We start from the raw sequence: 21,531 nt of genomic DNA on the forward strand, positions 1-21,531 counted from the left end.
TTTTTTTCTTTAGCCCAGGTAAGACGCTTCTGACGTTGTTTGTTGTTCAGGAGCAATACTGAACCTTTTCACAATATTCTAATTTTCTTAGATTTTGAATTTGGGGTTTTCATAAGCTGTACGCCATAATCATCGAAATTATATCAAATAAAGGCTTGAAATATCTCACTATTCTATATAATAGTTTCACCTTTTAAGTTGAATTACTGAAATAAATGAACTTTTGCACGATATGCTAATTTTTCGAGTTTCACCTGTATATCTTGGAAATAGCGCAGTGCATGACTCATTGAACATTAATCTTCCAGTGGTGGAAGAAGTATTCAAAAGTAAAAGTACTTATTATGCAGAATGGCTCCTGTTTTAGTTGTGTTATTCAATTATTATTGATACATCAACATCTAAATCGGTGCTTAAATGGAGTAGCTGGTCAAAGTGGAGCAACGTTTCATACTGTTGGGTAGTTTAATCTTTAGAAATACATCACATGTTTTGTAGTTTAGATTTTAATGTGAAAATCAACTTAAGCTGTCAACTAAATGTAGTGGAGTAAAAAGGACTATTTCCCTGTGAGATGTAGTAGAGTTAAAGTAGCATAAAATGTAAAAGACTGGTAAAGGTGATAGTAAATGAGAAACATGTACCTAAAGATTTTATAGTGCTTGAGTAAATGTACTTTACACCAGAGGAATCTTCTGCTCTATGTGCGGTTTTTCAGTCATACTGCAGTTTCAGATGCATCAGTCGCCACCCAGCAAGTATTCATTGCCTCTCTTTTATAATAATGCTAACCTCTAAACAAGCACTGCTTCATTTTTTATTTTTTGGATCTTGGTGGGGAACTAAATGCATACAGTATTTTTGCAAAATGTCTTTTGATTTCTGCCTAATTTGGTGCGGCAAAAACCACGAGGTTGTTCTGATAAACAACAAGTTGTGTTTGTGTCTTTGTATGGCAGAGAAGAGGGGAGCTGTGTCCAGGGCTTCGCAGAGATCTTTGATATGCTGATAGCTGCCACGTCCAGGGTGAGAGAGCTCAAGCTCCAGAGGGAGGAATACGTCTGCCTCAAGGCCATGATCCTCCTTAACTCTAGTGAGTGTGTGGGGGTGGGGGTGGGGGGGTACACTTGTAAGGTCTCTTTATTTGCAAACCCTGTGTCCTCTTTATGTGTGATGCATGTTTGTGTGTGTGATGCTCCAGTACGTGGAACCAACGGTTGAGTGTTTGATTGGTTTCTCAGCATGTCATCCTATCTGTGAGTGAGTCTGCACAGGGTTGGCAAGGGGACCAGCTATATAACTTACCAGTGCAAGCCCTAATGGGAACATCGTGTGTAGAGTCTCTGCACCCACTGATTCTGCCTGGAGTAACAGGCAGTACCTGGTTGAAGATGAACAACCTCTTTTATGAGCAAGAAAGTAATTCATGTCTGACTAATTACTTGGTTTTCTTTTTAATTGCCTCTACCAGCATAGTCGTACAGGGCTCCAGCTTTTGTCTGTTTGAACATTTATATCTTATCAGGATGGAGGGAAAAAAAATTAAGACATGAGAAATTATCTACTTAGACTCAAACGTCCTTTGGAATAAAAATGAACTGACTTTTTTTTTTTTTAAAGAGACAGAGAAGGATCTTATTTATCTTCTTTTTTTTTTTAATTTCCATTTCCCTCAGAATGCTTACAACATAGTGTATGTACAAAACCTGACACTTTCTAATTTCCTTTTTAAATATTCCATACTTTGTACAATATTGCAGTTTCTCCAATTTTAAATGAATGTACCACTATTCTATTTTATAGGTAAAATGCCAGGGATGGCTTCTCCCAGCAAATTCTATGAAATCCAGATGAGAATGACAGCTAATGCAGTTAATAGACTCTCAAGCTTCTCTGTTTAACATTTCACTGCTAAACAGGTTTACATGGTTTAATTTTCAGAAAACACCATATTATTTGTCATACTTCACATTGCTGCAGCTCCTCTTTTCACCCTGTGTGTTGAAGGCTTCCTTTTAGCTATGGAGTGATATCTTAGCTCTTTCTCAATCTGCGTTCTTTTCTGTACTTGTGTTCTTGTGGACTTCATCAGTCGAAGTACTGTTCCAGTTCAAAAGTCCGCATCCAGGCAAGTACAGTCAAATACCCGGATGTGTTCTCACTCCGCCCGTTTTACCGAGCCTGCATCGGTGGTGACTTGTGTGGACTTCGGATAGCCAGATATCCCAGAATGCATTTCGCCTCCAAAAAGTGGAAATGTAGGAGGAGAAAACTCACAACTGTAACTTATAGTCGTTTAAACTCCAAATGTGGTTGATTTCTCAAGACAGAGCTGATTTAAAAAATTGCTACGATGTTTTCGGAGATGTGAAGTCCCGCTGCTGTTCCAATTGCTGAATAACTGACTGCGTCCAAGCTTGGCGAACTCCGGTATTTGAGAAACAGCCCTTGTCTCTAAATGATCTTTGTTGGGAGTTGCACACGCGCAGTTCCTCGTTATGGACTACTAGCCAATCAGAAGCAGAGAAGGGCAGGTCAGCGAAAGGCCGGTAAACGGCTTTGATTCAGCTGTAGGCTACATGTTGCCGACCAGCTTGGCAATATGGACTAGAGCAAGAGTTTCAGAGTGGTGAGTTATTAATTTGTAACATATCTTTCATCCATAAAGTTTTAACTAAACTCTGTCTCTACATCCCAGTAACAACTTTATGTCCATTGACTGCCTGGAGAGTAGCTAGTGTTTGGAAGGGAGAGGAGAGGTGTGCTGCAGCTCAGTGTTTTTCCACCGGTGTTTTTGAGGGTGTGTCAGACTAGTCGCTTGGCAAGCATTATGACATGTATTTTCTTGTGACATCACAAGAAAGCGGAAGTAAAGGCTGGACTACAAACGAGCTGTTTTCAGGCAGTTGAGAGCAGAGTTTTCTGTGGGAGATGGGAACTCCCTTTGGGGTGGACTTCCGGCTTTTTCACTTTGCAAACCTATTACATGCAAAACAAAAGATGTATAACTCAATAAAGCAGAGGGGGAAAAAGCCAAAAAGCACAATACCACCTCTTTAAGCGAATAAACACAGCCCGCGGATACTACAGCTGTGTGATTTAACTGCAATAAACGGATCAAACTGATGCCGAAATAACTACAATATGATGCCGTTTTGTTCGACATATCTGTCAGCAAGTCAGCAGGACGAAAACCTTTAAAATACTTGTTTTCTGAATGGAGTTCGGATCGATCAGGGATATGCTATGCTAACCTGTTCACAGTAAAGTACAACGACAGTTGTTGTTTTTATATAAAAATGAAGTAGTAGTCCAGCAGAACTCTGGTGCCATCCGACGCTAACAACAACAGTGGAACCAGATGTGCACGGAAGCTAGCTGCCGAGAAGCGTGAGTGAAGATAAATCAAGTTGTAATTCCGAAAACTAAAGTAAAAAGCTAATTTAATAAAAGCCGTTAACTCTGACCTCCTCCCGCGGGTAAACGGCGTAGTTGTCAGAGCAGAATCAAGACCGACTACGGGTGTTTTTGTCCGAAAGCTGCAGCGCTACTCCCCGTCCACTTCCCCGTTCTTTAGCAGCTCCCCGTGGGCCAGTGGATTGTCATTACACGGCTCGCCTGATCCTCTCCAAACAACGCTCCGAAGCGGTGACGTTTGGACTATTTCACCGCTGATTGGCTTTCGCAACATCATGTCAAGCTAATTTTTCGGCCAAGTTTAAAAATTTTTAACTTGGCGAACCAGCGAATTGCGCGACAAACGCCTCATTCGCGCCGCGTCTTTGCATTGACTTTGTATGTAATCAAGCCGCCCAAAAAAAAAAAAGGCTTTGAAAAATGGTTTGAAATGGTAAGGAAACAATGAAAGAGCTTTGAGAAATCTTTTAAGTAAGAAAAAACAAGCTACTGATTATAAAATGACACCAAAACGTGCAGCACCAGTCAGTAACTTTAACAACTTCATGTCACAGTTTCTATTTGGCCAAATTTTACGTTCTCTCCCTGTGAACATAACAAGAGTAGGGAAGACTAGATCATGCCTGCATGTGTGCTGACTCAGCAGGGAAGATATTGCATGAGAAAAGTTGATCTACAGGTGAAACATGTGAAAGCAACACAGAATGAGCTGCACTGCATTAGATTCTGTAATACATAATAATAAAATAATAATAATTAAATGTACTTCTGTAATAGATTTTGAATTGTCACTTGCCATCTGAATTTTGTGGTTCCCTTTACATAATTAAACATTTCCATCATAAATTGATGTAGGAAAGGCAGAACAGGAAATATCACCAGAATGCAGGAATTTGTTTTTCTGGGGGAGGACCCCTAGTTCCCCACAACTCATTAATGTTGTAAATACTGTCAATTTATCATCATATCTTGTTCTTGTGACACCAGTATGGTGCATTGCCACATCTCGTAAGCTAAGTGTATCGTCATATCCCTGATCCGAGCCCATACCTCCCCACTACTTTTCAACATAAAGTGAGACCCTTGCACATTATCTACACAACATGTAAGCTTAAAAAAAGACCCCTCTTACACGGTCTCTGTACATTTCCCTGCTTGCGTATTCTCACCTCTTTTACCCATGACCAGTTTGCATGGCTGGTTAATTCTCACCTTCTAAAAGTTATATACTGCTTGTATGTCATTATGGGCCCACTTTAAACTTTCAACATTAATATTTTAAGAAAAAGCTTCAATTTTTTGTGGTCATGTTGGGAGTCTAACTTTAGCCAAATCCGGTCTTTCCAACAATCTAAAGCAAAACGCTTTCACTAGCTTTATAGTAGCTTACACAATTATGGCTCTATTATGCGACCATGTTATTTACTTACTTTTAATATTTAGACATGATTTGATTTGAAAAAGAAACTAATGATAAAAGTCAGAGTGGAAAAACATTATAAAGAAGAAGAATAAGCAAAGCTCAAATCACCCTGCAAGATCTGTGTGTGTGTGTTACCAGACATGTGCCTCAGCTCCTCAGAGGGCAGCGAGGAGCTGCAGAGTCGCTCCAAGCTGCTGCGTCTTCTGGATGCTGTAACGGACGCTCTGGTGTGGGCTATCGCCAAAACTGGCCTCACCTTCCGCCAACAGTACACCCGCCTCGCCCACCTGCTTATGCTGCTCTCACACATCCGCCATGTCAGGTAAAAGGATCCCATGACATGCCAATGATGCTTATGTAATGTTGCAAAAATTGGTCCTCAGATCCTTAAAGATTTACTACTTTATTTTGATTTTGTGCACCATTATAATACAAAGCTGATAATTGCTGCTCACATGTGACACACAGGACTCTATCATAATCTTGACTGAACTACTTTTGTTATAAAATGTCATTACGCCCACTGCTGTGCCAGAGAAAAATCACCTGCCTCTATTACTCTCTTCTTTCTTTTGCTTTTCTTTTCAAATGCAGTAACAAAGGCATGGACCACCTCCACTGCATGAAAATGAAGAACATGGTGCCTTTGTATGACCTGCTGCTGGAGATGTTGGATGCCCACATCATGCACAGCTCCCGTCTTTCTCACCAGCCCACACAGCAAGATGCAGAGGACCAGAGGGAGGCTCCTGCTCGGCCACACAGCTCTGGTAGCTGCCCTTCAAATACCTGGACACCAGGTGGAGGTGAACCGCAGTAGTCAGATGGAATGAATTTAACGCTTTGCACAAAACTAGTTCACAAAACTCTGCAGCATGCTGAATTCTGGGAAACTCAAGTTTTGACACACTGTGCACTACTTCTATCGAACCTTTTCAAATCTTCAAAGTTGAATCTAAAGATGTAATTCTGCAGACAGTATTCATTGCCACCACCATATTAAAAAGCCATCACTGAACAGATTAAGCAATTGCTGTCATAATTTGGCCAGTAGCACGCTCATATGTTACTCAGATCCTGAGATGAGTGTTACCTGGATAACAAAGCTTAAGGGCCCGTATCCATCAAAGCGTTTTTTCCTGAGGCCAGGAAATTCATTCATTCAATTCATTGCAATGGGAGTACCGCGTTTTTACAACATGGTGAAAACGCCAGCAGCGTGACGACGTGCTGAGCGTCCTTTCCTCGCTGGGCGTTGAGCCCGCTAGTGCTCCCTGCTGGACATTTTCAGAAGAGCAGGTGCTGTTTTCAGCTGGAAAAAAACCCTTTGGTGGACACGGGCCCTAAGCCAGACAATCTCAGATAAAGACAGTATGAGATAAATATATAAATGTATTTTCTAACCATTTAATCCATGCAGTCACATTTCCCATCGTCCACTGTATTATTCTGGAGGCCCAACAGAGAATGCTGTGTATAAACAATAACTGAAGAGATAAACAAGCCCATGTTTATAAACACACGTGTAGATTGGGATAGGCTCGGGCGAAATGAGAGAGAGAGAGATTACACACACACACACACACACACACACACACACACACACACACACACACACACACAACAGGAGATTGTTATATAGCTTATATTGAGGTAGCTACTACTTTAATATTGCTGGGTATATATTGGATTTATAGAATTTTTGCATCAACATGATTAATTTATCTACATATTCTCATCCAGTCATTTTACCATTAAAAAGTTTAAGAATTGAAATTCCAGATAATAGTGGAAGAGTTTCTTTTTTTTTTTTTAAAGGAATGACATTTTGGTAAATCTTATTCACTTTCTTGTTGAGTTTGATGAGAAGATCAATACAACTCTTACATCTGTATGTAAAATAGGTAGCTGGAGCCTGTAGCTGGTTAGCTTAGCATAAAGACTAGAAGCTTGGGGGAAACAGCTAGCCTGGCTCTTTCCAACAGGTTAAAAAATCTGACAAACAGCACCTCTAAGCTCACTAATTAAAATGTTAGGTTTGTCAAATTCGTACAAAAACCAGTGACATTTTTAACATAAATGAGATAATGTGTTAGTTGCTGGTAACGATAGATTATGCTAAGCTAAGCTAACCAGCAGCACCACAATTACCGTACAAACATGAGTGGTTTCAATCTTCTCCTCTAACTCTTGGCAAGAAAAGCAAGCAAGTGTACCGCATTTCCTAAAAAGTTAAATACAAAATGACATAGCGTGATAGACCGTATCTGTGGCACATGAGATGAAACAGTTATTTTGTTAGCATTCAACTGCTCCCATGGGATTTTGGCTATTGTTAAATACTAACAATACTGTTTTATCTTGGTTAAAAGGACATGGTCAATTTTTACTGTTCAGTACAGTAGCAGACCCATTTAGCTTAATATATAGACTGACAACGTTTCAGTAAGGCCACTGAAAGATTGGAATAAAAGCTAGATTGGTAGCAGACTTAAGCACTCAGATCTACTTTACTGTAGTCAACAGACTGACGTCATAAAAACTAGAAATTGGTCAGTTGTCATTAATGTTTCCGCTCAACCCCAGAAATCAACTGTCTGAATTCTGTCCAGATATTTGTTATTGCTAATTCTTTTGACAGCTAATTTGTAATTTTTGGCTTTTTCGAACTGTTGTTGCATCACAGCAAACCATTGTTTACCACAAGAGGGCGTTTTTATAGCACAGTCACACACCTGAGGGCCAGATTACTTTTGTCACTGTACAGTCCTGGCTTTATTGTTAAAGACAACAATTAAAACCACTCTTGTTCTTAAGACACCTTTGCACTCATACCTGTCAAGTTTTGCTTAAAGAAAAAGAAAGTTATTTTTGTATCTAAGAACTCACCACAGTAGCCATAGCTGCAGAAGGGCGCATAGCATGAAAATATGTAGACTTTGAAATCATTACCCCATTCTGTACTAGTTCAGCCCTAGTGCTCCTCCCATCACACTGTCACCATACATTGTAAACTGTACTATCACTGTGTACATGTACTCTGTTTCCAGAATAGATTGTTATAATGGATCTGGCGTTCCCTTTTCATGTGTTTATTATCTCCATTGTGTTCCTTCACCTTGCAAATCAAGGACAGAGGAATCTTCAGGGATTTGAGATGGCAGGTGTCGACTCATAGCGTCCCACTCTGCATATAAAATGCAATTTGCAGATGATCACGCTTTTTTGTCATGTATAAACATGTATTCGTTCACACCATGAAATAAAGCAAAAATATTGTACAGGTAGTGACATTCTCCACTTGTTTATCAAAATCCAGATTGATGAAAAAAAGCATGTGTTCTTTCAGGTCATGCTATTCAAATACCTAAAAGATCTTGGCATAAGCAACACATGATTAAATTAAGAACAGTGTAAGATTTGAATAAATCCAGTGAGGAATGTTGTAAGTCATTGTTGTGTCCCTCGAACGCAGTGTGCATACTGTAACCAAGACAACTTTTTGACTTATTAGTGATCACTGACTGCCGAAAGCTCTAGAAAAAGCCAATGGACTTGCTCTTACCTCTGAATACATTTTAAGTTGCCCTATGGTATTTAGCACATTAGTTTTAAAATGTTTTGATACATACTGGGTGTGGCTTGATAAATTAAAATTATTCCCATTTCCTAACTACTTCACATTCAATCCTGTCTTTAATATTAAAACTAACCAGAATATTTCGTTAAATAGTTAAGAGAATAGTTTGACCTGTTTGTAAGAGAGCTTATTTGCCTTTTTCACCCAAGAGTTTAAGAAGTTTGATACCACGCATGTCCCTGCGCTAAACATTAAGCTGGAGCCAGGAGGCGCTTAGTGTAAAGTCCAGAAGCTGGGGGAAGCAGCTCGTAAGTGGACATTTAAGTTAGCCAGACACTCTCCAAAAATCTGCCTACTACGCTGGTGTAAAACAATTTGTTATTTTAAGGTGAATTAGATGCTGTGTAACAGCTAGATCCGATTAAACAAGTGAGATGTATGTTAAGCAGTGAGTGCAGAAAGAACGAGGCCAGCTGATTCCTCCTTCCAGTCTTTGTACTAAGTCAACTGCCTCCAGGCTCAAGCTCTGTATCTAAAGGTACAATCATGAGTTGTATACATCTTATTGTCTGACTCTAGGAAAGATACAAATAATCACATTTCCATAAATTAAACATCTTAGTAGTTTGGTGTATTTTAAAGGTTTATTCCCTGACCAAAGCTTACTGGATCTTTCTCTCAAAATCATAAATGGGTTCATTTCTGAACATGGGGAAAAAAGTCATGAGTAAATACAGTTAAGACAGTGTTTACTACTTAATTAGGAGCATTATTTCCACAATTACAGTTATAAATAAGCATTATATTACATTCTCTACATACACATCATCCTGCTAAATCTATAGTGTTTAAACAGGCATGGAAATGTACTCTGCTCGAAATCTACTCAAGAAAAAGCATCTAAAAAATATGCATATACAATGATGTGTATAAAACTATCATTTTGTACTGTTGGCCTTATAAAGATTACATTCCAATGTAACTAGTATCTTGTTGTAAAAAAAAAAACAAAACTTTTCATAATATAACAGATTGAACTGCTTTTTGTATGCAGGGTCAAATTAGACAAAATGAAATGTCAACAGTTCATAAAATGGAGAGTGTTAGGACCGAGGCAGGAGACATATCTGAATATAAACATGTAAAAGAAAATACTGATTTATTTATTTTTTTCCTCATCATACTTGGTTGCAACCTCTTATTACCCAGTGGAGTATAGGTTTGCTGGCTTCTACAGTAGCTGAAGGATATTTAAAGTATTTTACCTGTTACCGTGTGCCTCTTTGCAGTCGCTGCTACAGTATATACTGTATGCTGCTTTACCTCTCTCCAAGTGTCAGGACCCCATCTACTGTACGACTCCTTGCAGGGAGATCTCCAAGAGGATGCAGTGATTCATTTCTTGGAAGATCTTTGCATTATTAATCTAAAATATCAATTTCTTTTTACCCCACACATGGTGTTTTCCTTACTGAAATAGAGACAAATGGGAGGTTTTGTTCATGGAATAAATATAAGATCAAATCTTTAAAAATAGACACTCAAATACAATTTCTGCACTTTGGATGTTTTTTAGAAGACAATCGCTTCATCAACTTAACATTTAAATTTTGTTAGACATTTTGTACTCGTGGTTATTGTGTCAAAAAAGGTGGCATGTGTTTCTCAGTGTCCGATCACCCAAAGTACATCTCTATCAAGTGGGTGGTGGGCCGTTGGTGTAGCGTAACATGGGGTAGAAGGACCAGGCAAAGTTGTTGGCCCCTGTACAGCTGGGGTCGCTCTCTGACATGGGAATAAGACAGGGCAGGAGGAGGAGGAACAGTAGGAGGAGGTGGAGGGGGAAGGCTGCACGAAGGACCCGGGAGAAGAAGGAACGAGGTGGGGGTGAGTCCCTCTTCTCTCTGCAAGACACATTGATAAAGTTTATTACAGGAAACAAATAGACACTACTGAGTGATAAGGGCATCAATCAGGAGAGTCTGCAAATACTTTTTAGTAGTTGCAATCTCTTGTACACAATCTACAAATCACCATTTAACACAATGAAATAGTATTGTACTAATAAAATATTGATGTATTTCTGCATACCTTTGACTAGAGGAACCTTTCTTTGAATTTGTGGCCTCCTCAGAAAGATCTGCAGAAGTGCTTTGGCCTTGGACTTCTGATGATTCACGATCCTGAATTAAAGACATACAAATGTTTCTGTTTCTCTTATTTCAACATACAGAAATCTATGTTCTTGTGCTTTAGGCAAAGGGAATAAAACCCAAATAAAATGTCAACCAAGAATAAACATCAATGGTTAAAATGTACGTTGTGATTTCTCATGTTGTGAGGTGTTAAATTGATTAGCTGGACAATTTAAAATTCTTAATTTCGGGATAGCTGTTTACCACGACTAAAAGAAAACTTTTAAGGTTAAACTCTTACCAGGCGCTGTTGCAGGGTGCTCAGGTCTTGGTCCACCTGCCTCAGCAGTAACTTCAGTTTGCTACTGGTCACGTGGAGTTTCTCCTGGGCCTCGTCGCTCTCCTCAGCCTCATCCTCAGGCTGGAGCTGAGACCACAAAGCCTGGAGTGAGGCCTGCTGAGTCTGCCTGCCATCTAGCTCCTCCTGCAGATTCTGCAAAGCACAAAATTAGAGATGGCGACAGTGCATCCTAGCTGGAAAGTCAATACTCAACTAATTATTGTCTGCTTACTGTGAGTGTCTTGTGGTGGTGTTGCAGGGCCCTGACAGGTGTGTCTGGGTGACTGATGTCCACCGCATAGCGCCTGCTCTCTGCGTGGGCCAGCCACAGCAGCAGAGAGTGGAGGGTCTCATGGAACTCCTGTATGGAGAAGGGTAAAGGTTATTTCCTACAGTATTAATGCCAATCAGAAGCAGTTTTGTGTTAACATTAAGCAAATTTTGACACAACAACAATATACTACAACTATATTTCTGGACTGACAAGTCAAATGTGATTAAAAAAAAAAAAAAACTATTCAAGAGCAATTAAACTGAAACTCACTCCTGCGCTTACGGGGCAAATAATAGTGCAGTACTATCTCAAGCATAGGAACAGTGCTGTGGTTAGGAATTATGGTATATGTAAGACTAATATGATGGATAGACAGAGTAGAGTGTTACTGTGTATACTTTCTCTGTATGCTGCAAGACTCACTTGAAAATCAAAAGGTGAGAACGTGTGCAAAATGCAAATCTTGAATCATTAAATGAAATCACTGGAGCTACTAGTCCGGACCTAAATTCATCACAATATATGATGAAATGATAGTACTGTAGTTGTATTTTTATTTCCTTCACTAAAATGAGCCCAAACTCTGAACCACTGTAAGGTGTCTGCCATAATGAGAGTCGAACAAATGTAAAACAAAACCCACTATGTTACCATGTAAACAGATCATTGTTTGTGGGCAGATAAATACGTAGTGAAAATGTTATAAGACTGGCAAATTTAAGCTCCATTTAAGAAAAAAGGAAAATCTATTAAGGCTTTAACATAATAGATTGATCCACATTCCATAATACTTAGAAAACAGTAGTTAGAAAACATACAGAGCAACAGATGTTTCACTTGAGAAAGTCATTCCCTGAGGTTATTATAAATACTTGGTATTTTCTTCGGACCTGGCAGCGCATCAGCGTCTTCCTCATACTGGTGTCCCACAGCTGGAGGCCTGTACACGCTCTGCTCCAGTCTCTGTTCATACGTGCCAGTCTCTCCTGAAGCTCTGGAGCTTCCTGAGCTCGCAGGTTGACAGACAGCATGACAGACTTGTAGCGAGTAAATGTCTTCTGCATCTCCTGTGAGACAAAATACATGAATATAAACACAAAAACTGAATATTTATCATCAGAACTGTTGTTTTTGGTCCTAAATTTCACCTTTAGTTCTTTGGCTCTGGTTGCCATGTCCTCAACACTGGCTGCTGGGTCCACCTGCTGGAGGCGCTCTAGCTCTGGGATCACGTCTTCTAACCAGGAAGTGATGTCATCAAGGTCAGAGATGAGCTCTTGAGGTTCCTGAAGGCCATCGTGCTGGTAGCTCCTGGACCGAGCCTGAAGGAGCTCCCAGCGTTCGATCACACCTGAGAGAGCACCAACATTTACTGATGTACTGTTGTGTTTGTTTGTTTTTTGTCACAACTCGCTCTTGAATATTGACGAATCTGCGATAGCTGTGTCTCCTGTGGATGCAGATATCCTATCTTACAGCTTATCAAACAGAAATGGCAGCAAATGGGGCCTGTTTACAGAATATTTTACATCAAAGCACAACACTCAGAAATGTCTGTCTGACAAGCTGGAATATCCCTGTTCACAGGATCAGTAGCCTGAGCTAATGCATATGGACTGATATCACTACCACTTAGTAACTCATGGCATTATTAGGGCTGGGCGATATGGCCAAAAATGTTATGACGATAAAAAATTCACATAATTCTACATCTATAATTAGCGCGGTAAATGTCTAATGGCTGATTTTTGCGCCTGAGTGAAAGTTGAAGAACCCTGATAGTTACTTGTGGTTTTAAACTATTCTTTATGGTCAGGCCATGACAAACACTTGATGCCAAACAGTGGATCACTTAACAAATCTGAGAACATTCAAATTATGATAAAATCTTTTTAATCAATAATTAAGCAGTAGTACAGTTAAGATCTTTTTTCTGTCCTTTTTCCTCAACAAAATAAATGTTAATAGTTGCTTGTTTCCACTCTCTTAAAATTTGAATTATGAACCATTCAGTCGTTATTAACCTTGCTTACGAGCGTCTCTCACCTGACTGTTTGTCTGAGGCAGTCAGTCCTGTGAGACCGAGCTCCTCTGGCTGCTCCTCATCGTCCAGGATCAGTGAGACTCTTTTAATGTCCTCGATGCTGCCGCTGCACTGAGACATGAGATGCAACTGGAAACGCAACAAACACACTGTTAGTGCACTGTTTGTATAAAGCATCTACTCAGATTTATTTCAATCTTTCCTTGAGACATACACAGTTACTCATTTTTTCCCACCTCGCACCAGTTAACTGGTATTGGTTTACTTCATTCATGTTTATTTTTCACATGTAATCATAAAAGGTAAAATCACAGTGAAGTCTAAATGTCACGTGAGTGGAATCATCTGGGCGATATATTTGAAACATACATAGCCCTGCTTTAGAGGGGTGCTGGTGAGATTGGGTGGAGCCTCGGTGTGGCCCTCCGAGTCCAGCTGGAGAGACTCTGTTTCCTTGTCTTCCTGTGATCGCCATCTTGGAGAGTCATGTGCGGCCATGGACCTGCTTGAAACTGAAACACAAACAAAACACAGACATGAATGCACAACACCCTCACCTAATACACAGTCCCGTAATCTAATAGTAATTCCTACCAAAGATTTATAATTTGGGTATACTGTACGTCTCAAATGTATGAGTGAGACAAATTGTTAGGTACATGTCATCAGACTCTTATGGTTCTGAATGTAACCTGCTGGGAAGTTTTGGTTCTTTGGCTCGCTCTCAGTACATTGCCCGCCCCAGGAAATTGAAGAGCGTGTGGTAGTGTTTACTTAATGCCATATTTCACATGTTTGCAGGAGAGAGAGATTATGGCACCAAGACCCAAGCAGGGAAAGCTGAAGCGGGAAATTTAAAAGCAGTTCACACCAGTTATTTAACAATGAAGGCACTACATTTTGATACCTCAGCAAATTATAGTGAATAAAAAGGCTCAGCCGTAAAACAATCAGTAAAACAATCAGATTTTCCTCAAAAGGCAACCTAAGTAAAATTCATTGGTCAGTAGAGGTGGCTGATCATCTCAAAGGTCTTGTTCATTTAGGGTTATTACAGATGTGTCTAGAAATAAATGGAGTGGAGTGGGTGAACAGAAATGTGGTACAACTAAGTGTGGGAGGTCACAAGGAAGAAGAAGGAATTCACAAAGATGAGTAAAATGAGATGGGATAAAATTATGAGGAAAGTATGAAAGAGAGGTAGATAAAAGACAGGATGTTGGAGGATGATGAAAGGTCATGCAGGAAGGAGCTACAATTAACAATACAAAACAGATCGGACTGGTGAAAATAGGAGGTTTGGTGGGGAAAGACAGTTAAACATACGAATTCTTATATGTGGAAAAATAAATGACAGATCTATCCTCACAAAACCTGATGTGTCCATTAAGTGACAAGTTTTATTTAAAAAAAAAAAAAAAAACGACCCAAAACTAATAATAAACATTTGACACCAGTTATTTTGATGTTTAGAGAGGTTTACCTTTTATTATATCCCACCCATTAGCCTGTTAGTGTACTTCTTAAAGTTCAGACCACACTGCGTAAAATGAAGAAATACCATTAAACAAATGTGTGTCAGGGAAATAAAAAGACAGAAAGGGGTTTGCTTTGACATTGAAGGATTTTCCAAACCACAGCTATAGCAAATACGAGCGATTAGATACCAGTGATACATGAGCAGCTGGAAGATATTTGCTGGAAACTGATTTCACCATGAAGAGCTGTGAGTGGATTTATTAAGCAGAATGTGAAGATGATCTTTTGCCTACCCAGTGAGGAGGCTTGTAGCGCCTCTGGGGCTTCGACATATTCCTCCTGGCTCTCAGTCAACTCCACCTCTGGGAGGAGAGAGGGGTCAGACTAGAGGTGTATGGATGTATGTGTGTGTGTGTGTGTGTGTGTGTGTGTGTGTGTGTGTGTGTGTGAGAGACAGAGAGAAATGGCTGCTACATTGTCATATTTTTAGCTTTAACAACTGAAATCCCATTAAATCAGCTGTTTGTCAATTTCATTGTAGTATGGCAAAATTGTAGTAATCATTTTCCACTGCAGGACCTTTTCCAGTAACAAACAAAACTAGTTTACTAGTTTTTCGACTGAAGAAACGGAGGCCTAAATTTCATGCCAGTGTTCATGCGTGTCAAACACTCCCTGGCTTTCTAATGTTTCCAGTGTCCCTTTATGTGCTTGTCTCCTTTGCAGCAACCATTAAAAACATCAGTCACATAAGGGATTATTCCCGAAAAGTTGTTTATGACATCTCGGTTTTATGATCTTGTGACATTTAAATCCCTTCCTGCATTAAAAATGAGGACATTTAAAAGAGTGTGTTAACCCTTGATGTGCCGTAAATCTACATGTTTTTCCTGTGAGACACTATAAATCTACCTGATGCGCTGAAGTAAATTCTCTCATCTTCATGTTCCCCCTCCTCCACCTCATCATCCTCATGTGAGGATGACCCTCCAACGTCTCCGGTGTGGTCCCACTCCAGCGGCAGGGAGTCCACGCTCACTGGGGTCTCCCGCCCCGAACGCTCCAGCGGAGAGGCCAGCAGGTGGGTGGGTGTGGCCGGGAGGCTTCCTTGGCTCCGCCCCAGCCACGGCCGGCCAATCAGCTCCAAGCTCGACTCCAAAGAAAAGGATGTACTAGAGATCTCCGGTTCTTCTTTGATTGTCTAAGGCAAAAAAATAATAGGGATGTAGTCAGATGTGTGAACAATAAAGTTTTATGAGTGAGGATCATTGAAATGTCCTCACATTGTCGTACTCATAATTAGGATTCATTTTAGGTAAGTGTCATAGTCTAAGAATCACTTCACAAAACTAACATCAACAGTTTTGAATTTAATCAATTGTACAAGTCGTTTAAAGAAAATGTGTGCTCCATCTCACTGGGGGCTGGCTGAGGCGCTGGTGGAAGCGGACCAGTCTGCTGAAAACCTCCTGGCAGTAGGAGTGCAGCTCCTCCAGCTCGTCTTCAATCAGCGCCGCATCCTGCGGGGAGCTTTTCTGGATCAGACCCTCTCCAAACACTATTAGGCCGTCGATGCGCTCTGTGTTCAGGGTGATCTCCTTCTGGAAGCTCTGCAGGAGGAGGGTTGGATTGTTAGATGACCAGTGACTCAGTCAGGAAAATAAGAAGAATGTTACAGCAACCAAAATGTGTGTAGTCGGGCTCTGGTACTGAAAGAGAAACCATCTTAACATGGAGTTCTTCTAATGGCTGCATGGTGTAAACAACAAGAGAAGTGACTGAAGACATATTTTTGTAAGACATTTTGGTCATGATAGATTATATCTCCTGAAAAAGACACTTAAGGCTTAAAAAGGGGTATTTTGTTAAAAATTAGGAACAAACTGAGGAGAGCTTCTCACACAGTGAGTTTGTTCCTTATGCGGTCGCTATAAAGCAAGTGTAGGTTGTGTGAGCATCTGTGTGGTTACAGTATGTCCTCACATTGAGCTGTTGTATCTTGTGATGGATGTCGCTCTCTGAAAAGTGTTCGACATTGGTGAGCTGCAAGTCCAGCTCGGTCAGCCACACCAGCATGTTCTCCCTGGTGCCTTCAAATTCCTCCCTCTGGCTGGTAAAGTACTGCGAGGACAGTGAAGAAAAAGATGAGATTAAAAAAGGGGAGAGAGGACAGACATTATCTTATTACATAGCAAACCGAGTGATGCCAGGAAATAAAGGGAAAGGGTATGAGTAATGGAAGAGAACAAAGAAGATAAATGGTGGACGCTGCGGTTCATGGTCAGCGTCATTAAGAGTGCTTTCACACCTGTAGTTTGGTTCATTTGGTTCAGACCAAGTGAAAAATTATACATTGTTGCATTTTAGTTCTGGTCCGGTTCATGTTCACACTGCACTTTTACAAATTAGCCAAGAGAATTAATCATGACGTTACACAGACAGGTAACTTGTTGATTGGACAGCTTTTGTGATTGTTATCCTGCATCATCAGGACCCACGTGGGGAAATCAAATTCCAGTGACTGACAGAACTTTGTGCAGCACTTTAATGCTTCTGATCTGTATTGCAAAGATCTCATGAAGTAATAATTTATTATAAGCATGATGAGTAATGCTAGACCGTAGATCAATCACATAGCTTATTATGAATAATAACGTAAAACTAGGATAAGTACTACAGTAATAATTCGGGGCTTATTAGCCTTTAGTATACTGTGGTATCACTGTCACAAATGTTTTATGGACTATGAACTGAAAGGTAAATGGAGTGCTACTTGCTCTCCTTTTTTAAAGCATACGTTACCAAATGATTTTCATAAACATAGCATGGCTTATACAGATCAATTATAAGATCACTGAACACATTTCGCGGTCGGCACATGGATTTATTAGTGGTTTAGCTTTGGAAATAATGCTCAGACCACAGCTCTGCCATCATAAAATCCTGTGGTTGGTTTGTTTTCTTTCACTTCACAAGCGAACCGCACCAGAGTTTGAAAGTGTACCGAGATCACCTCTTCAAGGAGGTCTCGGTACACTTGTTTGGTCCACTTTTGGTGTGCACCCAGGAGCAATTGCTGTATTCACACCTGCCCAAACGAACCGCACCAAGGGGGAAAACGAACTCTACTGCAATTCAACTGAACTAAATGAGGCAGGTGTCAAAGCACCCTAAAATAAAATGTTATAATTAGGGTTGTGTCGAGATCTTGCAAGATTAAATTATGACAAGATTTCTCGTCAGGTAAAAAGCTGTCTAGCAAGAGTCACGCAAATTAATTTTTTTTACACGCTATCACACATTAATTTTCTCGCACAGTGAAATACAAATGTATAGTAATCAGCTGGACCCGCTGCCGTTGAGTCCGGATCTTTTATACACATTCAATGGTCCAGACAGCTGTGACGAGTGGTAACAGAGTTTTGCAACATAAACATCTAAAAACTGAAGCACAACCTTGCTCTGTTTGAAACTGTGAGCACTTTATGAGCTGCTGATGTTAAAATGTGAAGATTTGTGATGAGATTTCTGCCTGATCATCAACAAGGGGATAATGTTACTACCAGCGGGTCAATAACATGCAATGCACAACAGGTAGACTTCTCATTAAATGATGATGTTAGTCTGGTAATATTCTGCCTTTTCTCTGGACTTAACAGGAAAAACAGATGGCCTATATGGTAGAGATTCTGAATGTGCAGAAAGTTTTGAACATGCGCAGAAAATCTGCTGACACACAGGAGCTATTAAAGTCCAGGAGTTTATTACTAAATTAAAATGAATTCATTTATCATTGAGGTAGCATTAAAGATTTCTTGAAAATAGTGTTTAAATCTCGTCTTGAGGGTTAAGTGTCTCGTTACATCCCTAGTTTTAATGCAAAAAGTAAGAATTAGCAATGAGTCCCATTGGCTAAGAGATAAATACCGTTAATCTTCCATTAATAGCCTGGGCTTGGACTGAGGGTCACTCAAGGTTCACTGACTTGATTGTTCTTGAGATTTTGGGGTTCTCTCTTTTGCACTGATGTCATTTCGGTTAGGTTTTTAACATATTGTTTTTTTTATGTCACATGTTTTGTATCTTTTATTTAATGTCTTGTTGAAAATATGTCTTTCACTTTCCCATGTTATCCCTTGGATTGGTGTGTTTTGTAGATCTATAAATTAATCGGATAGAAAGAATATAAAGATAAAATAAGACAGAGGAGGGAAGCAGACAATGAAAGTCCCAGTCCAGATTTATACCCAAGATGTCAGTGTTAATGGTCATGTATTTATGTCATTTTGTGACAGGAACAGTGAAGCTTGTTTTAGTCCACTTTCCATGTTAATAAATCACCAGTTGGCCTTTCTACAACATTACTAATTACACAATTAATATTTCAAACTTTTCTGAGCTATGCTGGAACAGGACAGCCTGTTAAGCATCAAAACAATTTCATTATGGCCCCTAACCCTAACTAATTTGCTCATTAATGAGATATGACGCACAACCACCACCCCCCAACATACATCACTATATGCTTTAAATAAGTACGTGCCTACAGTGATGCGTGTTGTATTGAAGTCACATAGAACACACAGTAACTGACTTGACTGTAGCTCACTGTATAACATACTGTATGTGCAGGTGCACACATGATTGTTATGAATAAAAGTGTTGGAGAAAAAAAATGAACAGGTCCTCCTCTCAGCTAATTAAATTATTCATCTCATATGTTTTAAACAGCTGTGCTGTTTCACACCCTCTGCACTGTACCTTGAGTCTGCGGAGGATGGCGGCCACTCTGCGGTGCAGGGTGTCCCAGCGGCGGTTGCCTTCGTGCACCATGGCTTTGAGTTGGCTGGCTCGGTCAGTGCGGTTCTCCCTGGCCAGGCGGCGGTACTGGTTATTGACCAGTTCCAGCTGGGTCAGCCGCTCATTAACCTGCCTTTGGAAACTCTAAAGACAACAGGGGAGGATGGGATAAAGCGTAGATTTAGAGTAATAAAAAGAGCTCCAAATATTGTAGTCTTTGTCAACACACCTGCACTTGTTTATGCAATTACATGTTCTTCATAATGTCAAATAGAGCTTAAACAACTAGTTTAAGAAATTAGTAGTTTTTAAAATGATTAATTTCAGTAGTTTAAGAAAAAAAAAAGCTACTTCCAGCTTCTACTAAGTGAATATTTACTGGGTTTTTGTATTTTACAAAAGCAAAGTCAATATCTGGTGTGACTAAACAAGCTATTTAAACATGGAAACTGTGATCACTCACTCTGACAATTTATTTAGACCAAATGATTAACTGAGAAAATAATCAGCAGCTTAATTGATACTAAAAATAATCTTTAGTTTCAGCAATTATAAAAAAATGAAAAATGGAGTAGGAGAGACCAAAAACAAATAGATTTTATCCCCAATTTATCAGAGACCAGAAAGAACATTGTGGCAATGACTGGTCATGAAGAAAAGTTGTACCTACAATTTGAGGAGGGTTTTTCTGTTGTTTTGGTTGTGCAATAGAATAAAGGCAAACACCCTTAAAGCCTGTCAAGCCAACAATTCAACATTCATAAATTCAGTCACACAAACTTTAATAAAGAACAATGAGAATGTTTCACTTTGAGAAACAAACAAGCTAACAAAACACAGCTTCTCCAAGTCTGTTCCATCTGCCGACCTCACAACTGACCTCAAACTTCTTGAGCTCCTCCTTGGCGACCGTATAAAGGACGTCTGCAGAGCTGGGGTTGGCAGCGGTGCGCTCGGCTATCTTGAGCCAATCCTCGAACCGCGAGTAGTCATCGAGGAACTTACACCACAGTCGCCACGTCTCCTCAATCCTACAAGAAGACATGTACATGACATCAAGAAGGCTTTTCTAACCAATAAGGGTTTTTATGAGTAAACCTTGCCTTGATAGTATGTATGCTAATAGCATTAGCATAAAATTTAATCTTTAAATGATTCATTTGGTTAGAAATAAATTCTTGAGTGTAGTGTGACATACTGGATATAAATTAAGTACTGCCTATTGTCTATATAGCCTGTTACAGCCTGTTAATTGATAATTCAGCCTAAGGTGTTCAACAGAGTTGTAATAATCATATAGTAAAATCAATAGGACTAGAAATAGACAAAGAACCTAAATAAGTTAAGTTCTGCTACTGTGGAACACCTGTTGAAAACAGACGCCCCCGGTATCGGGGGCGATGGTGCTCTGGGGCGTATTACTGATTGAAAAAAAATTTTTTCGCCGTTTTAACGAAACCCGCCTATGTTGTTGCTCCGAGTCTAAGCGGGCGTCATTTTGATTATTGCGCAACACCTGCCGGAACATCTACCGGTTGGAGATATATATAGACATGCAGGGTATCAAATAAAAGGTCTGCTAAAGCTGGATCGATTGATACCATCCCCATCACTGTTCCGTTCTCAATCTACAGGCCTGTAAAGCATGGGAGTTGATGAATACTCCTGTTCTTATCAATATTTCAATGTTTTGTCATTTGGAAATTGGTTGTATGGACTGAAAAAGTGTTTTAAAGATATCAATAAAAGTCAGCATTTTAACAATAAATATTGCCAAAATATGGAAATTCGCCAGGTATATTTGAAAATGTTGTATGATAACTGTATTTTAGTTTATTTTCATCAGATTTACAGTTACAATTGCATTATAGGTGTATTAGAAGATATTCACAGTTGCATTAAAAGCTTCCTCAGGATGGTTTTGATGGTTTATTGCATTAAAATATAGCTTCTTTATTTTTTTTAACCAGGTGAGGATAAAAATATCAGATCTTTTCATTTCTCCATGTAGTCTGTAAAAGTAAAATAATTATATTAAT

General features: G+C 39.7%; 2 protein-coding genes across 9 annotated transcripts in view; one reads left to right on the top strand and one right to left on the bottom strand.

The window, feature by feature from the left end:
- Positions 1-8,127, top strand: part of esr2a (estrogen receptor 2a) — a 24,818-nt gene extending 16,691 nt beyond the window's left edge. For both annotated transcript variants that reach the window (XM_046060322.1, XM_046060321.1), the window contains 2 exons: positions 4,979-5,162; positions 5,435-8,127. In XM_046060322.1, the coding sequence (XP_045916278.1) occupies positions 4,979-5,162; positions 5,435-5,660 (410 nt within the window). In that variant the 3' untranslated portion in view covers positions 5,661-8,127. The remainder of the gene's footprint in view (positions 1-4,978; positions 5,163-5,434) is intronic.
- Positions 8,128-9,050: 923 nt separating this feature from the next.
- The window catches only part of LOC123977553 (nesprin-2), a 73,082-nt gene continuing 60,601 nt past the window's right edge, over positions 9,051-21,531 (bottom strand). For 4 of the 7 annotated variants that reach the window (XM_046060317.1, XM_046060311.1, XM_046060312.1 and 1 more), the window contains 14 exons: positions 20,373-20,523; positions 19,454-19,636; positions 16,676-16,813; positions 16,111-16,302; positions 15,605-15,893; positions 14,986-15,054; positions 13,583-13,725; positions 13,216-13,342; positions 12,318-12,520; positions 12,042-12,236; positions 11,128-11,256; positions 10,857-11,048; positions 10,512-10,603; positions 9,051-10,324 (listed from right to left, as the gene is read on the bottom strand). In XM_046060317.1, coding sequence (XP_045916273.1) covers positions 10,117-10,324; positions 10,512-10,603; positions 10,857-11,048; positions 11,128-11,256; positions 12,042-12,236; positions 12,318-12,520; positions 13,216-13,342; positions 13,583-13,725; positions 14,986-15,054; positions 15,605-15,893; positions 16,111-16,302; positions 16,676-16,813; positions 19,454-19,636; positions 20,373-20,523 — 2,311 coding nt within the window. In that variant the 3' untranslated portion in view covers positions 9,051-10,116. The remainder of the gene's footprint in view (positions 10,325-10,511; positions 10,604-10,856; positions 11,049-11,127; positions 11,257-12,041; positions 12,237-12,317; positions 12,521-13,215; positions 13,343-13,582; positions 13,726-14,985; positions 15,055-15,604; positions 15,894-16,110; positions 16,303-16,675; positions 16,814-19,453; positions 19,637-20,372; positions 20,524-21,531) is intronic. The other 3 variants (XM_046060313.1, XM_046060316.1, XM_046060315.1) reach the window with 3 other exon arrangements.

The sequence above is a fragment of the Micropterus dolomieu genome, linkage group LG10, assembly GCF_021292245.1.
Source record: "Micropterus dolomieu isolate WLL.071019.BEF.003 ecotype Adirondacks linkage group LG10, ASM2129224v1, whole genome shotgun sequence".
NCBI lineage: Eukaryota > Metazoa > Chordata > Actinopteri > Centrarchiformes > Centrarchidae > Micropterus > Micropterus dolomieu.